This window comes from Lupinus angustifolius, chromosome LG07 (assembly GCF_001865875.1).
Source record: "Lupinus angustifolius cultivar Tanjil chromosome LG07, LupAngTanjil_v1.0, whole genome shotgun sequence".
NCBI classification, from domain to species: Eukaryota; Viridiplantae; Streptophyta; class Magnoliopsida; order Fabales; family Fabaceae; genus Lupinus; species Lupinus angustifolius.
In genome coordinates this window covers 6252822-6276985 of record NC_032015.1, presented here as the reverse complement: position 1 = coordinate 6276985, position 24164 = coordinate 6252822, and the positions used below count along the sequence as shown (strand labels likewise).

At 33.1% G+C, this 24164-nt stretch overlaps 3 protein-coding genes across 6 annotated transcripts; 1 reads left to right on the top strand and 2 right to left on the bottom strand.

The window, feature by feature from the left end:
* On the top strand, window positions 536-6039 carry LOC109352034 (protein FAR1-RELATED SEQUENCE 3-like). Of its 2 annotated transcripts, XM_019593809.1 has the most exons (6): window positions 536-780; window positions 1792-4100; window positions 4185-4274; window positions 4384-4533; window positions 5007-5122; window positions 5655-6039. In XM_019593809.1, exons 2-5 carry the CDS (start codon window positions 1899-1901, stop codon window positions 5115-5117), a joined length of 2553 nt encoding a protein of 850 aa, XP_019449354.1. In that variant the 5' UTR covers window positions 536-780; window positions 1792-1898; the 3' UTR covers window positions 5118-5122; window positions 5655-6039. The 2 variants fall into 2 exon arrangements, with proteins under 2 accessions (XP_019449354.1, XP_019449353.1); XM_019593808.1 differs by lacking the exon at window positions 5655-6039 and having other exon boundaries at window positions 5007-5141.
* On the bottom strand, window positions 6460-16204 carry LOC109352032 (serrate RNA effector molecule-like). Of its 3 annotated transcripts, none has more exons than XM_019593805.1 (12): window positions 15634-16204; window positions 13105-13232; window positions 12302-12353; window positions 10442-10516; window positions 10264-10338; window positions 10087-10134; window positions 9875-9943; window positions 8965-9759; window positions 8835-8880; window positions 7452-7720; window positions 7170-7352; window positions 6460-6762 (listed from the first exon to the last, which is right to left on the bottom strand). In XM_019593805.1, the coding sequence occupies exons 1-12, from the start codon at window positions 16026-16028 to the stop codon at window positions 6702-6704; spliced, it is 2196 nt and encodes a 731-aa protein (XP_019449350.1). In that variant the 5' UTR covers window positions 16029-16204; the 3' UTR covers window positions 6460-6701. The 3 variants fall into 3 exon arrangements, with proteins under 3 accessions (XP_019449350.1, XP_019449351.1, XP_019449352.1); XM_019593806.1 differs by having other exon boundaries at window positions 13105-13229; XM_019593807.1 differs by lacking the exon at window positions 15634-16204 and adding an exon at window positions 14091-14119.
* On the bottom strand, window positions 18733-20310 carry LOC109352870 (ETHYLENE INSENSITIVE 3-like 1 protein). Its single transcript, XM_019595051.1, has one exon. It carries the CDS (start codon window positions 20308-20310, stop codon window positions 18733-18735), a length of 1578 nt encoding a protein of 525 aa, XP_019450596.1.

The window sequence follows — 24164 nt, the reverse complement described above, 5'->3', positions numbered from 1 at the left end:
AATTAATGATTGTATTATTTTTATACCTCATCTCCACCCTTTAACATATCTAGCACCCAATGCAAGTTAGAATAAACTTGATATATAAGTTTTTGGGGTCAATATAAGTTTGTCCTTTAAGAGTGCATTTTGACAATGTTCCCAAGTAATTTATAAGTCAATCAACAAACGTAGCATAAATCATATGGTTATGTTTAACAAATGAGCTTTTTTAAGTCAGTAAAATGACTTCTAAGCTCATTGGGCAATATATTTTCTCTAAAAGTTTGTTAGTTGATTTTCCTTGGTAAAGAATAGAGATGAAAAACTTGATAACCATATTAGAGTGTATTTAGTTTCTCATTCAAAACCCAATCATAAATAAAGTCTAAATTTAAATTGAAAGAAAAAATAAATAAAAATATGCACGAGATATCTATGAAAAATTTAATTAAATTTCTGAGAACAGTACTAGTTAAAAGACAAAGAAGGAACTCTCAAAAAAGAAAAGGGAAAAGGGTGATAATCCTCTTGGTAATACTAAATAATAAGGAAAGGGTGGGCAACTACGCAAGTGTCATCTGCAACAAAAACTGGGTTTGTTTCTGGGTTCGCAAGTCCAACTCGTCCTCCTAACTCGGACTCGCTCATCTGCTATTCTCAAATTCATGCTCCTCTTCCTCTTAACTCAAAATCCCTAATCACTAACACAAATTCTGAAAGATTGCGTGGACAATAAACGCAGCGTTTTGATTCCACCCAAAGTCTCAGCTTAAACCCAACTCTACTTCTTCCCCTCAGGTTGGTGAACTTTGCATTTTGGCTCTAATTTCTTGTTCATTGACAACATATAACGCAAAAAGTTTGGATTTTGAGAATAAGGGTTTTCTGGTTTTGTAATGTACCAATTACCATTCTTCACTGCGTTTTTTTGTTGGAAATGGGTGATGGGAAAACCAAGTGATCAAATCATTGTCAATGAGTTATAATGACAATGGTCTTTGAGAAATTTGAAACTGTAAACATGATTTTGGGTCAGCAATTGTAGTGGATATTATTGTGTATATATTCGTGATAATGTGATATTTTCGTTGTAATATTTTTTTTATTGAATTGTATGTTTGTTGAAGCAATAATAGACTTGTGTTCTGAAATTTGCTTCTTACTAAGGGTAGTTTGTAGAATCTCTATATGGTTAGAATTTTCTTTCCACAAGGCAATGCTCATGTATTTTCAAATTAAAGGATTTCTTAATATATATACAATATTTTAAATAAAAGGGGGAGGCCAGGTGAATGTGGCTATCACATAGTGTAGGCAGTCTTACCCCGGCAAACAGATAGATTATTTTCAAGATTTGAAGCCGTAATCTCCTCCTTACCGTAATGTTGAGGCTTACCATCATATGTAAAAAAATATTTTTATTAAATATTTATCGAAGTGGTAATTTTGTCATCAGAGTCAGTTATGGTTAAAACCTCATCATTTTGTTGTGTCTTTGAGTGAAACTGTTAGATGCTGCCTACAAGGCTATAACACAACCACAGCTCCAGGGTTTGAGTAAACCAGTATTTGCATGCTGAAGGATCTATTGATCTCTGTAATCAGTTGACATTTGGCAATGTTGGTGATTTAGCATTTTAAACTTTTGGCAATTCCTTCATCTTAATTATTTTCTTGCTCTCCTTCCAGTAATCAACATTTCTGGATTCTAGAATTTGAAAATCATTGTTTGTACATGATCATATATTTTCTTGGCATTTTCGGGACATAATATACTTAGCCAATGCCTTGTGTATTTGGATAATGCAGGTGATTTCCATCATTACTTTATAAGGACAAGCATGAGTCACCTTTTCTAGTCCTTACAAGAACGGCCTTTAAGGTGCTCTTATCATTAGCAACACTGTGACACTGACATGGATGTTGTAGCAGTAGACGAAGGGGAAAACACTGCTTCGGAAAATGTTTTAAATGAAAAAGACCAGAAACAAGTTATGATTGTAAACTTGGGTGAAAGACAAGTAAATAATCAGGATGATAATGCATATATGAAACCACAACTGGGCATGCTGTTTGAATCTGAAGATGCTGCAAAAACATTTTATTATGCATATGCAAGGCATGTAGGATTTAGCATCCATGTCGGTCAATTCAGTCGTACTAAGCCTGATGGTCCAATTATAAGTTGGGACTTTGCATGTTCTAGAGAGGTATTGAAAAGGAAGAATGTAGTAAGTTGCAATGCAATGCTTAGGATAGAGAGAAAAGATGCAAACTGGACAGTGACAAAGTTTGTTGAGGACCATAGTCATTCCCTGGCTTCCGCAAGTAAGGTGCACCACCTTCGACCCCGTAGGCACTTTGCAGGTGCTACAAGGAATGTTATGGAGACATTTGATGCTAGTAATGATATGTATGCTTCCATGGATGACATTCCTTTAGAACGAATTGGTAATGCTAGGAGTTCTTCTCCAGCAGAAAAATGTCACCCAACCCGAAACAACGGACCTTTTACCTGTGTAGGATATTCTCAAAAGAGAACACTTGGAAGAGATGCTCACACTCTTCTGAATTATTTTCAGAAGATGCAAGCAGAAAACTCTGGCTTCTATTATGCAATACAGCTTGATGATGAGAACCGCATGACAAACGTATTCTGGGCTGATGCAAGGTCGAGAACAGCTTATAATTACTTTGGTGATGCCGTAATTTTTGACACGATGTATAGACCAAATCATTATCAGGTCCCATTTGCTCCCTTTACAGGAGTCAATCATCACGGTCAGCTGGTTTTATTTGGTTGTGCATTAGTTTTGGACGAATCTGAGTCATCCTTTACTTGGCTGTTCAGGACATGGCTATCTGCTATGAATAATCGACCACCTGCTTCTATAACCACCGACCAAGATCGAGCCATACAAGTAGCTGTTACCCAGGTGTTTCCAGAAACTAGGCACCGTATTTGTAAGTGGCACATTTTAAGAGAGGGTCAAGAACGTTTGGCTCATATTTACCTTGCTCATCCTTCATTCTATGGGGAGCTATATAGCTGCATCAGTTTCTCTGAGAGTATAGAAGATTTCGAATCTACGTGGAAGTCTCTCTTAGATAAATATGACCTCCAAAAAAATGATTGGCTTCAGGCAGTGTATAATGCTCGCAAACAATGGGCCCCTGTTTACTTTCATGGTACTTTCTTTGCTTCACTTACTCCAAGTCATGGGATTAGCTCCTTTTTTGATGGCTATGTAAATCAACAGACATCCCTACCTTTATTTTTTAAGCAGTATGAAAGAGCTCTTGAACATTCATTGGAAAATGAAATAGAAGCAGATAACGACACCATTTGTACAACACCTGAATTGAAGACTCCATCACCAATGGAACAGCAGGCTGCAAATTTGTACACTAAGAAGATTTTTACAAAGTTTCAGGAGGAACTTGTGGAAACTTTTGTATATACTGCAAATAATGTTGAGGATGATGGCGTGGTCAGTAAATACAGGGTTGCAAAATATGAACACGATCACGAGGCATTCATGGTCACATTAGATATTTCTGAAATGAAGGCGAAATGCAGCTGTCAGATGTTTGAGTACTCAGGCATTCTTTGCCGTCATATATTGACTGTCTACACTGTTACAAACGTTCTCACTCTTCCATCGCACTACATTTTGAAACGATGGACAAGGAATGCGAAAACCAATTTTGGAACAGATGAAAGAATACCCGATCCACTTGGCATTGAAAGTCTCACCTTACGTTTTAATAGTTTATGTCGAGAAGCAATTAAGCTTGCAGAAGAAGGGGCAATAGCTGTAGAGACTTATAACACTGCAATGAATGCTTTAAGAGAGGTTGGTAAAAAGGTTACTGTCGTGAAGAAACATGTTGCAAAAGTCACACCTTCAAGCACTCAGGGTAATGGAAGCAGTCAGCAAGACAATGGCAAGATGAGTCCGTCAACTTCTGAAGTCATCCCATCATTATGGCCTTCGCAAGATTCAGTGACACAACACTTTAATCTTAATGATGTTGGCCTTCCTGTTACTGATTTGAATCATCCTACTATGGCTCCTATTTCCATTCACCGAGATGGTGGCCCTCTTGATAACACAGTATTGATCTGAATTGCCCTTATAATTATTATTGCTCACAAGTTGCCCATCATTGCTTTAATTGACTATCATTTACTGATATAGGTTGTCCTTACTTGTTTCAAGTCTATGACTTGGGTTATAGAAAATACAAATTCAAACCCATCCAGTAAAGTCGCAGTGATCAACATGAAGGTAATTGCTCTCTACCTGTGCTATAATGTAGTAGTTGTGTTTAGATAACATGCACACATTGCCGAAAATATTCTTATCGCCTGTTAATTATTTTTCCTGTATCCTGTAGCTGCAAGATTATGGCCAGAGTCCTTCTGGAGAGAGAGAAGTGCAATTCAGGCTGACAAGGGTCACTTTGGAGCCTATGTTGAGGTCTATGGCTCACATCAGTCAGCAGCTCGCTGTACCAGTCAATAGAGTTGCTCTTATCAATCTAAAGGTATGAAAACTTGGACCACAGACTTCTACTTTTCTTATTTCCCAATCATTTTACAGTCAACTGTAAGATTCGTGTTGTAATAATTTGCTCCTTCAGTTGTTCTGACATATCAATGAAACTGCCGAACGGGAGGCATGAAGCATCTGATAAATTGAACGTTTCTTGATTTTGATTGAAATATGCCTGGCATAACCTTTTTGAAAATGTATCAGACTAGGAATTAAAGTTTATGCATTTCTTGTCCCCCTATGTGTTTCTTGTATCAACTCTGAGTTTCTGATTAATAAGGGCATAGAAATTTTATAGGACATGTATGATGAGAACATCCAACAGTTAATACTGCAGTGAAGGATATCTTGAAATGCTTAATAAAACTTAATAGTGCAATCTAAGCAAGTTTGCCATCTTGTGTCTTCTAGAAGATTGTATGTTATGTATTTTAGCATATCTTTTTACTGTTTTACTTGTTTCAGCTCCAGGATACAAAGACAAGTAGTGGGGAAACAGAGGTGAAATTCCAAGTTTCTAAAGATACACTAGGTTCCATGCTGAGATCTATGAACTACATCCGAGACCAGCTATAAGAGTTGTAAGCATTACATTTCCAGCAATTCAATGATATACTTGTTACAATATACGGTTCTTATCATTTTAGGAGTTTTATTATATTGTGCTATTAGGCTCGTCAGCTTGTACTAGTTGTAATGCGCTACTTCTTCACCTGTAATAATATTAACATAAATAGGTTTTCAAGGCTATAATGATCTCATCCTCATGTTATCATATCATAACATAATAACCAAAAATGTATTGTTCTAGTAGTGTGAGGTCCCATTAGATTCCAAGGATGACCAAAAGGTTAAGAGTTCAATTCTTGTGAGCGACACTTATTGAAAAAGTCAGTCACGCACTCCGAAAAGAATTAGTTTTTTACCTATAGGATGAGGGATATCATCGGTGTACAAAAAAAAATCATAACATAATACCTTTCAGAATCCGTACTCCTTTTCTCTTCAAGTAAATTGCCACAACCTCTCTTAAACTGCCTTGTTTTTTAACTTCAACAAACAAACCCTTTGCACTTTTCGGCTCATATATCACCTCAATATGTTCTTGTACAGGGGTGTGATTTGTGAACATAATTCAATCCAAGGTTTAAACAAAACAAGAGACAAGCAAAAATCAAGAGACAGTACAGAAGGAAGGGACCGAGACAATAAGGAAGCGATCCACATTTGATAAAACTGTCTAGCCTAACACAGAAGTGGATGGAATAGTTTAAATGTATCTGTCGATAAACTTTCTACATCAAAGGGAGTATCAAAATTTTCAAGGCTTCTGATGTGTTTAAAGAGGGACACCAAAACATCTGCTTATAATCTCAACACTCTAAAGTTTATCAAGTTTCCCCAATAATCTAGAAGACAAGTTTGAGCAAATCTCCCTCTTCATATTGTGTATTATATACTTGTCCATAAACATATTATTAAAGTTGGAAGCTGCATAATGATAATGTAATCATTGGGGGAAAAATAGTCATTTAATGTCTAATATTTGACCATTGAAATAAGATCCAACCATAAAACTAAAAAAAGCACTCTTAGGATTAATTATTCTCAATTCACACCATGAAAAACAAGTATTCTCACTAATACTAAGACCAGACCTATAAAACTAATGAACAAAGAAGTCATCCAAAGAAAATGCATATGGTTCGATAATTGATGTATATATATATATATATATATATATATATATATATATATATATATATATATATATATATATATATATATATATATATATATATATATATATATATATATATATATATCAATTATGTATAAAAAAATGACACTTGCTATGACTTTAATCTTCTACAGCATAAAAATATTCTTAACATAAATATTCAAAAGTTGTAATTTCAAATCTAAAAGGTTTCATACAAATGTATCTCGTCACATTCAAGATTTAATTATCGGATATTTCTGTAAAAACAAAATCAGTCATACAATAAAAGTAAGATGTAAACTCTAGCACAATATTAAAGTTACTATGCCAGAAGTCTAATTTCTGTAAATAAGAAAATAAAATTGTCCAACAAATTCAATAGAGCCTGGTCCCATGACTGCGTTTTTCCAACTATGAAGGGTGGCCAGCAATGACATCTATAAACTGCGATAGTCTATGACAGTGACCTCGTCATCTGGGGCATCCAGATCTTGATAACTGCACCACCGTTACCCATATAAGTACAAAGTCAATCACAGACCATAACAACTTCAACTACAAAATTGATATCCTCTTCACCTTTGCAAGTTATAAAAATAAAGTCCCCTTTTCTATTTTTCTGGCCAAAATAGCTAAGGAAAGAATAAAAAGAACTACCCTTTCAAAGAAAATATAAATAAATAAAAGGCACTGTTGATCTATCAGGTTATTATGAAAAAATAAACGTAGCAAAGAAGTATTACCTAAGAAATTTTATAACCAAAGTAAAAAGAACATGAAAATATAATATGCTATTTGAGAGGTTCTCCAGAGCAAATATCAGAGAAATGAGTGGGGAAGGGGCTGATTAGAAATACCAAATGAAAATATCAGAGCAATGGTCATTGGTCAAGCAGAACATTTACCTTCGCATCTGTCGAGGATCAGGTCTAAAACCTGGAGGAACAGATATTATTCGTGTCGGTCCACCCATATGAGGGCCAGACTGCAACTTTCTTACAGGGTTATCATATGAAGATGGTCCTCCTTGCTCTCTCAACATCTGCATTGCAACTTCTGGTGGAGCAGGAATAAAGGGTCCCAAAGGCCTGTACAGTTACAAATCTATAAGCTCTAACCAAATCTTAAGAAATTAAAAAAGTGCATAAGATTGTGAAGAGGAAGGAAAATTGGAAGGGGTAACTAACCCGGCACCAGGTACAGGCATCAACACCTGTGGAGGAGGAGGCATATCTGAGGCAAATGGAGGTACACCAGGCCCGCCATATGTATCATACATTGTTTCATCATGGTTTCCCATCTCATGTGCTTTCAACTGCCTATCACGGGATGGAGAATTATCAGGCCTATCTCCATTTATTCTGTCATTCTGATCATAGTCTATCCGGTTACCACGATCATCTCTCAATCGGCCCTCAAGACCAAATCTTCGCCTTAAAGGTAAAGGTTTCTCCTTCTACAAGTAGTACAAAAATGGACTGTAAGAATATGAAACTCACACCTCTGATATTGCGCAGAAATACAATGCTAAGTTTAAGCCATAAAATCCTAAAGGCTGGTACATCAGATTATTGGCAATCAGACGTGCAGCATGCATTTAGAAGAAATTTAAAAAACTGACTATTTGAAATGATGTACTGATCCACATAATTGCCAAAATGCCAAATTAGGGATATAAAACTACCAAAACATATACACCAAAAGGTTACCACAACACATTTATAAAGATAGTTTTATCAGATCATGCATCACTTTTTGTAATATCTTTCTTCTAGGTGTTGAGAATATGTAAATATTTGTCTAGATTGTAATTCAGACACCGTTTCATAATTCATCATATATATATATATATATATAATACACACATATATATATATAATATAGGAAGTGGCTCAGGTGAGAACACTTGTTATTGGGAGAAATGAGAACAGTTAATATGGACAATTGGATCTTATTTGAACAGTTAAGATTAAAATAAATGATCATGTGACCAATAACTAACTTTTAATCCTAATCATCCATGTATGGTTGTAAGGCCCGATTTATTATTCTCACAATTTTTATATGAGAAATGTGCTCACTTGAGTCAATCTTTATATATATATAGAGGGAGCAACTCACATGAGAACAATGTACTATTGTGAGAAATGAGAACAATTAATATAGACCATTGGATCTTATTTGAATGGTCAAGATTAAAAGATACATGCACATGACTATCATGTGTCTAATAACTAACTTTTAATCCTAACCATCCTTAATTGGTTATAAGACCCAAATTTATTGTTCTCATAGTTCTTATATGAAAACTATTCTCACTTGATTCGCTCCCTATATATATATATTCTTTACCTCGGTGTGGTATCAAAGCCTCTAAAGACAAGATATCTAGAGTTTAATCCTCTCCACCCTCATTCTTCTAAATAAAAAGTTAAATTTCAGCACATGGTAAAGATGAGCGTCCACATTGGCCACGATCCAAGCTCAGAAGGCTCTTGTATGAGGGGCATACTAGATACATGAAACCATTAGTGCTTCATGTATATTGCAAATCAAAATTTGTAGTCTACCTGAGATTGCTGCATGACAGGCGTTCCACCAACAGCATCTGGATCACTACAACAACAGTTAGACCATTATAAGTCATATTTCCACCAACATTTGCAATGCAAACAGAAAGAAGCCTCAGTTATTACTTACTTCATGTAATTTTGAAAATATACATCCTCGCGCACTTTTGAAGTTTGTTCCACTACAAGCTCTGGATGTTTTAGCTTAAGATGTTTCTGCACAAATTCAGATGCATGGAAAAGCTTTGTGCAACCCTTAGCTCCACAACCATACTTCCACCCATACTTCTCATCCCTGATTTTTCTTACATATGGATCCAATACTTCAGCTGCTGCAGCCTCTATCTTCTCCTTACCAGTCATTACTTCCAAGGGATCCTGACCATTCAGCCTCCCCTGCCAAAATAAGTCAATTTTCTTCTCCCATTCAGAACTTGACTTATCTGTTTTTTCATGGACAGTTCCTTCCGGCCTCATATGCCTTAAATCCTTGGCCTCATTAGTCTCAATCATACCATAATAATCTACACCATGAATCCGCCAAAGATATGTAATAATTATGTCCAGAAGCTCAACACCCTCCAAACCTTTAACAGATGTTTGGCCCCGTATAATTACTACTGGACCCACAGATCCACTGTGAGACTTATCACCATTTTGATTGTGATCACTGCTGCATAAAATATTATCTTCAATCCCCTTTTCTTTGTCAAGCAAACAAACAAGGGCCTGAGCCTGTTGAATATCTGCCTGTATGCGTCTAGGTTCAGAACTGATAGGGTGAGCCTTTGGAGCAGCTGAGAAATCATTATCTTTATTAGGACCATGTCTTCTTCGTTTACCTCCATTCTCTGCTTCCTCCTCTGAATTTGGCTCACTAGCTTGCCCTGATTTGCTGGATTTAGAGGCATCTAAACCAGGATTTCTGCATTCAGTGTGGTACAGGATATAAAGCATAGGAAGAATATTAAAACACAGGGAGGAAGGATAGAGACATGTCTGTGTGTGTGGGTGGGGGGGGGGCAATGATGAGAACATACATGTCTAATGTTCCACTCTGCAAGTCAAGCAAGAAATCCTTTGCCCGCTGTCGAGCATTTTTATTCCTCCTAAAAGATGATGAACCAAATTACAAATTAGATATCTTAATGAAAGCTATAGTCCACCTGCCTATCGAGGTGATGATCCATCAATATTAAGAGGATAAAATGTAAGTTCTTAATTACCGGGCTGTGAGATGATATAAACTCACCTTTCGATGACTGTAAGTAAATTTGTTGGATGATATTTATCTTTCAACCTACATGAAAAAGTAAAACAAATAATGAAAAAAATATCAGATCTATTGAACTATTCACAATATGGTGATATGACTTTAAGTAACATTTCAGGACTGAACAACAATCTTTACAAGGCAAAAAACACATACCATTCCTCATCCTTATGAGCATTAAAATATGCTCGTTTTTGGGTGGAAATGTACTCTGATTTGTATTCTTGATACCTAGAAAAATCATATGCAAAAGCCATTCATCAATGAGCATCCCGAAAATCATTAAGTTGGATGCCTGGACACAATGTGAAGGATATTACTTTCCAGAACATACCTATGTTCTGCTTCAGCTGGTAGTATATCATCTTCAAGCTCCTGAATGAATTGCTTATAAGACATCAACCCTTCTCTGAAACAACTCACAAATATCATAAAGTTAATGTTTTCCAAGAAAGATCTATTGCGAAACAGATTAAAATAAAGGCAGTATAAAATCACTAAACCAGCAATAATGTAAACATCAAAATGTTACTTCACAATTTAATGAGGAAACTCAAAGTCGAAGACACGCTTAGGCATAGAAATATCACAAGTAGATATGCAGTGATGAGCACAGAACACAACAGTTTGACAGGTTGAAAGTAACAAAATCAAAATAGTAAAAAAGGTAAGGCAAAAGAATAATGACCTAGGTGGTCCTAGAGTTCAGGAAGATCATAACTATTAAAAATATGGAAAATATTTTTCTCAAGATTTCTCTAGCTTAGGCTACAGTTTGTGCTTCTTAGTGACCAAGAGGCCATGGGTTCAAATCCTGATAACAGACTTTCCCCTTGTGGAGGTAAGGTTGCATATTTGCGTACATCTACCCTCCCGAAACCCCACTAGTTGGAGCCTTGTGCACTAGGCTGCTAAAAATGGCTACAGTTTGTGCTGCCATTATTTGATGTGACAACGATGTTAAGTAGAATGAAAAATAAAATAGTGCAGAAGGTAATTCAAGGTTGTTAGATTGAGCCATCGCTAAAACCCAACCAGTAACAAAGAAATTAAGCAATGAACTGGTAGATGATACACTCTCATCAACTAAGTAAGTTGAGGAGACTGTTATCTGTATTCAGTTAGCTATAAGGCTCTCAATACATATATTAAACATATGTAAGCTAGTTACCATGTCTTGATAGATGAAGTGCAGAAAATATATTTTTTTAATGGTAAATTAGAATTGTGTGTGCCAAAAGAACACTATATATATCCTACCTTTAATTCAAAGTCCAAATAAAATAAAACTTCACACCTGTGGTGAGAATTTAAGACAATGCTGAAAAGAACAACTTGATTGAAAAGTCTACAGTGGAGACGTATCAAAGGAAACAGATAAATACAAAGATATAAAACCATAAGTAAGATTTAATTCAACTCAAGACAAATTGAGAAAAAATAATGATAGTAAGACAGTTTAAGATGATTTTAGTTGTATGATGAAAAACCCTAATAGGAAAGAAACATCTATACTATAATCAATATAAGAGGATACAGGGATTGTGGAAAACCAAAAACAATGATGGTGCAGTTAGGAAGGGAGATGAGTGGAATAAAAGCTTACTACTACCATTTTTATAAGGCTTCCTCTCTTTTCAAATTTTCACAAGCTAACCCATACCATAGGGTTCTCAAGATACTACTGTCCTCATCCTCAAGATTACTTACAAAAATTTACTTCCATTACAGAATAGGTTCTTTCTTAAATTTCCTTTGTCAATGGTATCCTTCTTTTTGAATGCAATCTGTTTTCGCACTTAACTAGTCCCATATTATTAGGATTTCAAGCCAGTACTATCATAAATTAATAATATGGCTAAAAAAATTCAAGTTGATTTTTATATCCTTGATATGTAATTAACACCAAATTTGTCTAAGAACATCCATAATTGCAACAGTAAGTTATACCATATATCCTTGATTTTTTATCTTTGATAGTAATTAACACCAATCGTAGCAGTAGGTTTTGTGCGTTGAAATTGAGACTTTGAGACTATACCATATAGGTGTGTTTGTCATATGTCCTTAAATGAAGTACTTCCTACTGATAAATTCCTTATCTATGTTGCTATGTTTGAGAAGAAACACATGATACATGGAAGGTAATATTATTCATTAATGGTTTGGTTTAAAAGAAAATTATAAAGCTGACCTTTGTGCACCGCCACTAGGCAAGTTTGCATACCCACGATTGGATTCCACATCTACAAAAAGTAACACCAAAAACCTTAGAACATAACAGTAAGTTGACTCTATCCCAAAAAGAAATGTCACGACCTGAATCTTGATACTGCATAAGAGTTAGGATGTGCTGCTCTTCAATTAAGTGGACAACACTAGTTCCACATTTAGACACAAGAATTAGAAATTTACAAGATAAAATTAGGAGAATAATGATGAACCGTCTATCGTTCTTCACTGAAGATAAAAATGTATGTACTATGCTTAATTGCTTACTGATTTGTATTATTGCGAATTTGCAGCCTTTACTCTTCTCTGGTTTATTGTTGGGTGATCAGAGTAAGTTTTAAACGTTGGATTTTAGCTTTGGGGGACATTGGGTAAGTCTGGGGATTAGGACTAGGTATCTTTTGCTTGCTCGATGTACTTTACGGGGGTTTAGAAGTTCAGTAGAAAACCTAGAGCTAGAACATTATGGAAATGGCATTTATCATATGGTATAATTTCAATGTTTTATCACAATTGTACCTCTAGTGGTACTAGTACATGTACTCATAGCCATACAAAAGTAAGCAATAACAATATCAATTCAACAAACATCACAGATAACACCATACAATGAAGAAAGAATCATAAGTTGCTGTGCATATATACTTATTAAAAAACAAGAGATGATGAGTATAACTTAGTTCAAATTAAAAAAAAAAGAAAGACAATAAGACTAGAATTAATGATACAGATAAAATGGAATTATATTAGCTACTATTAACATACCAGGAAACCCATTTTGATATCCCCCTCCAGAACGACGTCCAAACCTCCCATAAGACTTCTCATCTACATAACCACCTCTTCCACCAAGTCCCCGTTCATAGCCACCATAATGATCATACCCAAATCTGCTATAATCAGATGATTAGATAAAGTAAGAAACAAACTTATTTGACAAAGTATGATGTATAACTTAGGATAACAAAGAAAGAAAGATAAGTGAAGGAACTAAATTCAACTAGCAGAGAGAAACTACATTGTGTTAAGCAATATATCTAAAACATCTTCGCATTACAACATAAAGAATAACATCCTATCCTGCCTTACATCTCTCAAAGGAACAGTTTAAATAACAACATATAGCATATACAGTACTAAATCTCTCCAAATATAACAATTCATCTTCAAGTAGTCCAAAAATTGTATAATTTTTATTCTTTCAATGATTACGATGTTAGAAATCATAAAAATGGGCATGCCCAGATGTTCATTGGTATTATACATGGAGTGACAGAACTATAGAAAACACACAAATGGTCTTTGTGCAATTTATATTACTTCTTTTAAAGCATAACATAAGAAACACTCAATTCCAATATATACCAGATTCTAGGAAAGCATTATTATTTGATAGGAAACTTGATTGGATTAAAATGATCTCTTCCTCTACATGGTGAAACCATGGTTATCAAATTGTGAATCCAAAAGGCCTACTTTTGAATCGTGAATTGAAACGTATAATGAATCAGATTGTTATAACATATATTTTAACATAACTGTAAATATATAAAAATAGAATAATAGATTTATTTCCTTTTCTATGCACATTAATTTTTTAGACTTCTTCATAATTTTCTCTCTTAAAATTAATTATATTTACACGGATAAAAAACTTACATTATTATTTATTATAACTTCAGGTTTTTGGTATTTTTCATAACTTTCTTTCTAGTCATTAATTACTATATAGTAGAGTATGTATTAGAAACCTAATTTTGTTCATCAGTCCTTAAGTTTCTCTCTTTTCGGCCGCCGCTGGGCATCTCGGATCTACAGATCTGAGGTGTGTTTACCTCCCATCGACCCCACCACTCTCGTCATCAGTGCTAGGAAGCCCATCCAGACACTTGAATCTCAAACAACCATGCATCCACACACTCAAATCTCTTTTTGATGCTTCTATCCATTTGATCCCTTTTTCGGAAGCCAATTTCTCAGATCTCTCCGCCAATGTGATTCCAACGGCAGCCATCATCCCCGCCTCGGTTCATCAACTCGAAGTGGCTGTTTGGCTACCTATCGCTTTGAGATCTGTACAGTTGTAAATGAAGTAGAATCGAGATTCAAGTGCGATTCTTCAATTCAGTATGTGATTCCAGACACAAAACAAAGGTCCATGCAACATGTACAGCTGGAATGATGACTGACATGAGTTGAATTCCGACTACCATAGGTGAGACTACTGCCAGTTTAAACAAGAATTAAAACACTAAATAGAACATCAGAAGCAGTTGACTTCATCTTCCACAGTCTTCTCATAGTTTCTACATATCTCAGGTACTTTGGTAGAAGTTCTCTTTTACAATTTCGGAATTAATTATCAGCAGTTGAGCATCCTCAGTTTTCTCAATTGAATACCAAAAGACTCCCAAGGAATAGGGCCTAGATTTCATGCATAGTTGACTAGCACAGTAGGGTTGTGAATCATTTTACTTGCTAATATCCTATGATTGTTTGAAGTTCAACAATTTACTCAGGCCACAATTCAAAGAGACCTAAAAAGATGTTACTGTTTGTTCTGGGGTGGGGCTGAAATAGAACTTAAATTTGAAACGGATAACATAACAGAATGACCCAGAACATCAGATCAATGGAAAGGGAAAAAGAACTAAAAAAATACAAGAGCAACACAATGATGTTCAATCTGAACCCTGATAACTTACAATTACAAAAATGATTGAGTGAGCCATCCGACTAAACCCTTTTGAGATACCCAAACCAACTTGCAAGTTGGTTTATCCTTCTTTTTTATAGGTATCCACAACATATACATATTATTCCCATTGTAAATAAATTTCAATAAAAGTAAACACAATCTGTAACATCTATGAATATTGTAAAATCCTCAAAAATAGTCTAACACATCAACCGTGCCTTAGCGAACCAGATGGCAAAATTAAGAAATGTAACAATTACTTAACAAAGAACACAGTGTTCAACAAATGCAAACAATTTCCTGCATAAACTTAAAAGTATGTCATAACATCCACCGTTTATTTAGTAAATCCATGATCAGTTTTGATAAATGTATGCCATGGACATGGAGATTAACTGATTCCTTAGACTAGATTATCCTGCAAACATCTAAAAATAAAACAGAGAAAATTGAAGTTCATTGCTGCAGCTGACTAAAATCATAACGAGTAGCTAATAATCAAATGAATTCAGTTCTTGTAATCAAACAACTAGCTATTAACAGTTACATTTGAAGGCAGTTCATTTGAAGGCAGTTAAACAAATTAATTGCATCACCTGTCATCAGGCCCATAACCACCGCGAGGACTGCCTCTCCTGGACCGCTTATAAGGCGGAGGGGAGCGCCGGGAAGGCGGAGAATAGCGGCGACCTCGGTTGGCAGGGCTAGGGCTACGGCGGCGCTTGAAGTCCCTATCTCTGTCTCTAGGAGGTAGCGGTGGAGGCGGCGATCGGTGATCATAGTAATCCGAGGGAGGAGGAGGCTGACGACGGTTATGGTGGCGATCGAAGTCCCTGTCGTCCCTCCTATCACGCCTCCGTGGAGGAGGAGGCGGAGGAGGAAGGTCTTGGTGGTGGTCGAGGTCGACAGCGGGTGAGGGAGAATGAGGAGGAGATTGAGATTTGGAATTGTTGAGAGAAGAATCAATGGGGAAGTTGATAACCTCCGCCATTGAAATTGAAAGAATGAAAGAAAAGTGAACCCTAATTGGTGTGAGATAGTTTCAGATATTGAGATTCAGAAAATGAGAGAGGAGTGTGTGGAAGTGTGACAAGTTTATTGCAAGACACACCTCAACGTGGATAAACCAATAAAGAACCACATACACTCCACACAAGCACTTTTTCTTTGTCTTCTTCTATTCTCTATTCATACTTGCTAACTCTTTCAAACATATTTAATCATCAAACTATTTTGTATTATACTTTGTCTTTTAGAGTCTATTCACTTTATCAACAAGCCATTTTTTCTACAAACTAGTTATATCCTTGTAAAATATTAAAATGTTAACGGTTGGATTCATTTATTAAGAAAGACAGTCACGTAATAAAATAAAATTAGTTTTTTATCATATTAGATACTCTTATTAATACAAAAAACCTAAAGTTCTTATTAAATAGAAACTTAATAATAGAAAGTTTGTATTAGAAGTTGGTGTATTGAAGTTATAAAATTTTAAGTTTTCAATTAAAAATTATTATTTTTAACTCGGAGTAGATATTGGCATTAGTTAGAGATAGTTTTAATTTTAATTTGCATTATTTTCCTCCTAAAAATTATCATATCAGATTATATAAAAATAAACGACTAATAAGATGTTGGTCTAGGGGAGATCTCACGATAATCAAAAGATTAAGAGTTTGATTCTTAAGAGCAACACTTATCAGGAAGAGAAGTTACAAATTCCAAAAATTAGTTTCTTATCTAATAAGGTGAGGGAATACATTTGATACATTAAAAAAAATATAAAGACAAACAAATCAATCATAACAATTCAAAAAATACTCAGATTTTTGTATGAGATTGTAGGAGGGATTCATCTAACTCTAGTTGTGGGACTTTGGGTTTTTTTGTTATAGTGACAAAGGTTAGGGGTTTTTGAGTGCTTTATGATTGGCTTAGCATAAATGGTGAAGTTGGGAGTGAGAAATGAATGTCCCATCGAATATATTGAGTGTTTGCCTACAATCCCTTGTGTAACTTTGGGAGATTGGCCAAGCAAACTATCACATTAAAAACAATATGAAAATAATGTATCTCCTCATATCAGGAGATAGCTTATCTTCTCTAACCCGTAAAAATATAACATGTGTGTTATCTTATTTATTATTTAAAAATATTTTTATAGAAAATGATAAAACATGACACATGTCATGATTCATTGGCAGGAGGAGATACTCCATTCCCAAACAATATATATATTGGTTGGCAAGTGTTTCTCACTTGCACCCTTTAGATTTACATTTCTTGTTTACCAAACATACATAGTAATTGATATGATTTCATTTCATAAATGTTTGTATATTATATTTAATATTTTATCATATTGTTTCTTAATCGTATAAAAAGGTCATTCCAATATTAACATAAATTATTGGACCAGATTGCGACCGAAGAACCTCCAACCATTAGAGTGAAGAATGAAGAGTAAATAGTCACGAATGAGACATTATATTTTGAACAAAAAAAATTTAAACAATGGTTTCATGGTTCTATTTGACTTATAAATTATTTTATTCATTCATCATATACAGTTTAATTTGAAACTTCATATTTGAATGATGGAATTAAAGGGTAACTTATGATGTTTAAGATTTCTTTTAAGGAGAACTCCTTGTTAGAGAAAATCATGTGAAGTTGATACATATATGTGTATTTTTGTATGTTCATTTTTTTAGTCTAATAATTTGGTCTGATCTATAATGTCTTGAAGTCGGTAAACTCCAGGGCAGATTAATTAAAGTGGCATATGTAACAAATCAGTGTAGAAATGTAAATGTCTAATTCTTTTCACAAAGGTCAAATTGCATTTTTCTAATCAGACAAAGTGTTAATATGTGGTGTGTCACAAATGTTCTATACATGTGTCTAATTCTTTTCACAGGTGAATAACAATATGAGAAATTTGGATGCCCAATTTTATGAGTTAAATGAAATTTTAATTTTAAGGATCATGGAAGATTAGAATGCATAGATTCCTAACCGATAGAAGCTCTCATATATCTTGACCATGGTCAACTTAGTGGCCAACCAATATGAAGAAAATACTTCAAGGGTTTATAAAAAAGGGCGTGGGAAACATAGTATTTTGCAATCCTGACAATTAAAAATATGAAACCAGATTTTGAATTTGTCAATGGCTTTTGTGCACAGCTGTATGAATATATATGTAAGATATTGTTACTAATTAATTGCATCGAAAAAAATTATTGGGTGAAATGAGATGAATATCCTAGGAGTTGATCTTCAAGAGGGACTAAAGTAAGAAGTAAGTAGAGACTATTTCCTATGAATTTTAAAAGTGTAGGACCAAAACCAAAATAATGAAAGCTATAGTGATCAAAATTACATTTACGTCAAATGTTTATAAATAAATAAGACATTCTATTTCAAATTTTCCAAAAGAAGTTCAAGTCTATTTCAACATATAACTAACATCACAAGATGTAAAACTCTTGCTGTTTTAGACTTAGAAAGCAAAATAAAACTTCAACAGTTAAGGAAGAGTGCCCTTCACTTTATTTGACTAGATTAAGAAAGACTAAAAGAACAACATCAAAAACTCAGTACAATATCTTATGCACCTCATGGTCTCCTCAGGGAGCTTATTCTTCAATTTGTTGCACCCACCAACCAAGGAAAAGGAACACTTTTCCTTAATTATACCTTGTAGAGAAACTTTCACTAGATCCCTGTTTCATAGTAGAGCCAATAAATATTTGGTTGAAGCAAGTACTGTCAAATTGAGAAGTAATTGGGTTCACCTCAGGACCAATGCATGGTGCAGCAGGGTATCTGGTTACTTCAGAATATGAGTTTCTACTGTCACTAGAATCATTAATCTCTGGACTAAAGATATTCATGTCCATCTGAAGTTTAAGGCTTTGCTGATGTTGGTTATGGTTCATAGGAGGCATCATGTTCCAACTAGCCATAATGTTGTTTTCCTGAATGCTTTTATTGTAGCTTGACATTATATCCTGAACCATGTTCATACCATTTTCTGTAGGTTTAAGAATGTGATCATCTTGAAGATTTGACAACTTAGGCATTTGGAAAGTGTTGTTTCCATTTGAATGATTTAGTTGGTGACTGCTTCTTGTGGTTATGTCACTGAGACCAAGGTGGTAGTTATTGTAAGGCTGTGAAAGGTTACCATAAGTATAAATGTCTTCACTTAGTTTCCTTGCTCTCTTATTAGCAGTTGGTCTAATAACAGTGCTGTTTTCTGAAATATTTGCTTCCATTTGAACCATATTGGCATTATCCAGTTCCTTGTGCTCTTCCAAATTCTGAAATTTTGCACCATCATTAGTAAATTCTACATCAAAATCGCTGATCTCGTCGAACATGTCAGCAGGATCAATATTGCTTCCATTCAAAACAGGTGGGAATCTTTCAGGGTACATCTGTCTAGCCAAGCTTTCTTCTTGATTTATAATAGCTGTCCAAATGGAAACCTCCTTACCAGTCATCTTGTCTTGCAGGCACTTCGATTGGCGCACAACTCGACGAATCTTGTCAAAATCCGGGGCAATGTGCTTAATCACAGCAGTGAGCACAACAATCTTCCAAGCCTTCTTCAAATCATGAGGCTTCTTATAAGGAGGAGGACCCGGATCCATAGCGAAACACAATTGAGGCATCCATTCCTCATTCCCTTTAGGCCACCATGGTGGTGCAACACCATTATCCAAAGGGAACTTCCTTTGTGGAGGGTTACAATGAAACATAAGAGCTGATAAAATTGAACCAAGGATAGTGTCCTGTAGTTCATGCAAATTATGATCAAAAGTTGCATTACTAGTACTATCTTCATTCAACCCTCCATTCATTGTAACATTTTTTCCATTCTCTGCCTCATATTTGGCTACTGCAGCAGGCCCATTGCGATCAAACTTGACCTTTTCCTTCCACCATTGGCGAAGATTCTCCGAAGCTCCGATTATCGGCTTTCCGTTGTCAGGAACTATGCCATAAACAAAACCTTGAGCATTACAAACTTCCATCAGTTTTATCATATGCTTCAATATACCATTTTGTGCATCAGACATAATCTCCCTTTTGCATTGTTCTGATAAATGGACTTCTTCATTTTCCACAGCCTCTCCCTTAAGCTGTTTCAATAGCTTTCTATCATTCCTTATTCTCTCTTCAAGTTCATCCACAGTTAGTCCTACATTGCCATTTCTTTCTTTACTTGAGAAACTAAAATTGTTGAAAATAGGTTCCATTGCTTCTTATATCATCTATCACAATTATTTCAGCACCACAGGCTTCAAATTAGGACCTTTTGCTGTAAACATAAATCAGTTATTAGTGTCACATTCCTAAAATAATCAACAAAATGAACAAACACCACTAATGCATTTTATGACATAGCATCCCATTACAAAGTTTATGGCTTTTTAGGAAAATGTGGGAATGATGATGTGGAGTAATCATAGACTAGTCATTCAATAAATAAATATAAATAAGAAAATAATGTATGCTACTATGCTCTAACAATATAAGAATTTTATACATTCTCAATTTATTATCCACAATTTATTTTCAATTATTATTAACTTTTTAAAAAAGTAATATATGTGAATGTAAAATATATATACTGGCAATGTATAACAAGAGAAGATTTTATGTATATCGGACAAGTGGGCAGCATACAAGGGCCTTTATAAAAAATTTAAAAACAAGTTAAGAATAAAGATAATATTAAATAAAAATTTCAAAACTTATTGTTCAAATAATAGAAATGACTAATTGATTATAATATACATCATACAATCTTTCCCTATAAAAAAATAATTGACCTTAAGACTAATGGAAGAATGTCAAAATAAACTATTTAACTGAAGAGAGAGAAGATGGAGACACAGTCAATTTCAACATAAAGGTGACAATGGAAATTAGTCATCAACATTTATAACAAGCTAATAATTAAAATTTTAAAACTAGAATAACAAATTCATGCATCCATTCTAGCAAAAAAAAAAATTATTATATTTCATTGCATAGTTATGTGTTGAACCAGAAAATTGGTTTTAATATCGATATAATACAACAATTATAACGATTATACAATTATACTAATTAAAATTGGCTAAAAATAACTATATCAACCAATTTTCATTTATTATTTTATGAAATTAACTTCATTTTGATCCAAAAAATATTGTTTGTGATGATGGAACATATCATCCACATTTATTTATATTTTTAAAACAAAATCTATCACTAAATTACAAATTTTGTTTTAACAAATGATAAAATAAAAGTATTTATTAACATCCTTATTAGTTTTCCATTATTATAAGTATTATATATAATTTTACCCGGACCATTGTACCACATTCCAACATCCTCACCAAATTATACCACATCCGAAATTAATTTGATGAAAAATTTGATATTAGTAATATTGTTTCATTATCTATATTCTTTGCATAAAATATATTGTCATAAATATCCTATCAAATCAATTAATTTCCTTAATATAAAAAATGAATGTCTACATAATAATATATTATATGTTTTTTATCAACAAGGAAACTCATTTGAATTTTATTGACTATAATTAATCAAGCAGAGAATATAACAAAAAAAACTATGTAAGTATTTTGAGTGATAGAAGAAGAAAATATAATTAAAAACCAAAGGGATGCAACAATGAAAGTATAAAATAACAAATTCCACAATGCAGAATGATTAGTGACCCTTACATAAATTTAATCTCATGAGCGATGAATATGAGACAAAAATATCACATTACTTGACCATGATTACATATCTCTACACATTTGGAGGACTTGTAGTCTAATGTAATTTATCAATCAATAGTTTGTTTTTCTATTTTTAAGTTGCAAATTCCTTTATCTAAAATTCATGGTCAAACAATTCCAATATTTCATTTTCCTCTTCAATAAATAATATGACTAGTCCATTCAAATTATCTTGTAAATATTATATCTTGAATAAGATTTAAGAAATTTAAAAAAAAAATATTTTTCAATGATAGAAATAGGCACATGTATTAATACCAACAATATTTTTTAAGCAATAAAAACATTTGAAAAATAATCTAATATTTTTCTATAGCAATAATTTGGGAATTCGTTATTTGTAATAAATCATAGAAATAATTTACACTTGGAGCAAATAACAATAATTTAGACTCGGTTGTTTAAAAGTAACCACACCTTCTATATATATATTGAAAAATATTTTTTTTTTAAATTTCTTAAATCTTATTCAAGATATAATATTTACAAGATAAATTGAATGGACTAGTCATATTATTTATTGAAAATGGTATATACATATTGAAGAGGAAAATGAAATATTGGAATTGTTTGACCGTGAATTTTAGATAAAGGAATTTGCAGCTTAAAAATAGAAAAAATAAACTATTTATCTCTTATCCTACGAAGTGTGACGCTCTATATAACATCAGTTCTAATTGGTTATAGAAATATTTAATAATTAAACTTAAATATACATTTTTAAATGATACATAAAATGATATATTTTATATTTAATAATTAAACTTAAATATACATTTTTAAACGATACATAAAGTGATATATTTTATGGGATAAAATATGTGTTCATTTTTTTACCAAGTAACCATGACTATGAATATGATAATAAGATTAACAAAGATGGTAATGTTTCACAAGTCATCCTCAATTTTAGACCCAATAAAATACATTACTTATCAAATTACCGAGAAATTTCACCTTTAATAGTAAAAAAACCAAAAATAGATAAATATGTATGAAACAAGTATTCAAATGTAATCAAAGTATCTAATGTACTACACAAATAAGACCAATATGATGATCGTATTAAAGTATGTCATCTTAATTCACAATAGGCTTACATGAGAAATGGAATGGATCAAAATAAATTGTACTATTTTATGAATGGCAAACCAAAGATCCAATGCAAATTATGAAAGACCAATATATAAAATATGAGATATAAAAAAGCTGATGAAAATTGAAATGCATGTTTTAAATATATCTCTTTCATATCATATAAAGTGTATAGGGAAGAGAAAGAGAAGTGAAAATATACCAGAAATTATGTGGCATTAAGTACGTAGAGAAGGTTATAGAGATGAAGAAGTTGTGAGAAAAGAGTGCCGACGGGAAAGGAGTAGTGAGGTAAGAAATGAGAGAGAAATCTATGTAATATACAACATGTATTCAATAAAAAATAGAAATGAGAGAGATATATATGTAGCAAGAATGATTCAAAACTTTAACTCAACTGTTGTATGTACTAAATAAATTGTTGTTTATAACATAGTTAGTCATTAGACAATTTTAATAATTAAGTTATATGCTGCAAATATAATTATTAATATTCACTAAATGTGTTAATTTATTATAATATATAACTCAATCGATGTGCAAAATAATTAATAAATCATTGACCTAGTTATTGTGTCATTATATTATAGTGTGAGAGAAAACCTTGATTAAACAAAAAAATATTTCATTACTCTAATCAATATGATGTTAATAAAGGTCAATATGTGTTAAATACAATATAATAAAATATTTCATCATGAGGTAAATTATCTTCTCAAACCATTAATATCATGCTATTTTTTTAGTTTTTAGAAATATTTTTGTAAAAAGTAATAAATATAACAAATGCTATAATTTTAGTAGCTGAATAATATAATAATATAGTTTATTCTCTAAATAAAAAGATAGAAATAAGAGATAAAAAGATAGAGATAAGAGATAAGTGATAAAAAGATAGAAATTATATATTATATGTGTTGAAATAAAAAGATAGAGATTAGTGACAATAAGGGAGAAAAGGGGCTATGTCAATTCATGTCTTCCGTTTAATTAATAAGCTCTACCAATTTTCACCATTTTTTTTACATAACGATAGTATATGAGTTTTATACATTGTTAATATATCATTTACCATTCATATTTAATCATTATTGATTTTCCAAAAAAAAACTAATCTAAATAAATGGTAAATAATATAGTAGTTGTATATAAATCTTTACATTGATAATACATACATATAACACTCATTTTTTTAAGGTGTACCATTTTATAAG

Bases quoted from the DNA above. Each gene is read 5' to 3' on its own strand.
- LOC109352034 (XM_019593809.1), top strand. From the start codon at position 1,899: ATGGATGTTGTAGCAGTAGACGAAGGGGAAAACACTGCTTCGGAAAAT. The intron at 4,275-4,383 runs GTAATTGCTCTC...TGTATCCTGTAG, and splicing joins TCGCAGTGATCAACATGAAG to CTGCAAGATTATGGCCAGAG. The intron at 4,534-5,006 runs GTATGAAAACTT...TACTTGTTTCAG, and splicing joins TTGCTCTTATCAATCTAAAG to CTCCAGGATACAAAGACAAG.
- LOC109352032 (XM_019593805.1), bottom strand. From the start codon at position 16,028: ATGGCGGAGGTTATCAACTTCCCCATTGATTCTTCTCTCAACAATTCC. The intron at 10,517-12,301 runs GTCAGCTTTATA...GAGTTGTTTCAG, and splicing joins CCTAGTGGCGGTGCACAAAG to AGAAGGGTTGATGTCTTATA. The intron at 7,721-8,834 runs GTAGACTACAAA...TACTACTTGTAG, and splicing joins CTGTCATGCAGCAATCTCAG to AAGGAGAAACCTTTACCTTT.
- LOC109352870 (XM_019595051.1), bottom strand. From the start codon at position 20,310: ATGGAACCTATTTTCAACAATTTTAGTTTCTCAAGTAAAGAAAGAAAT.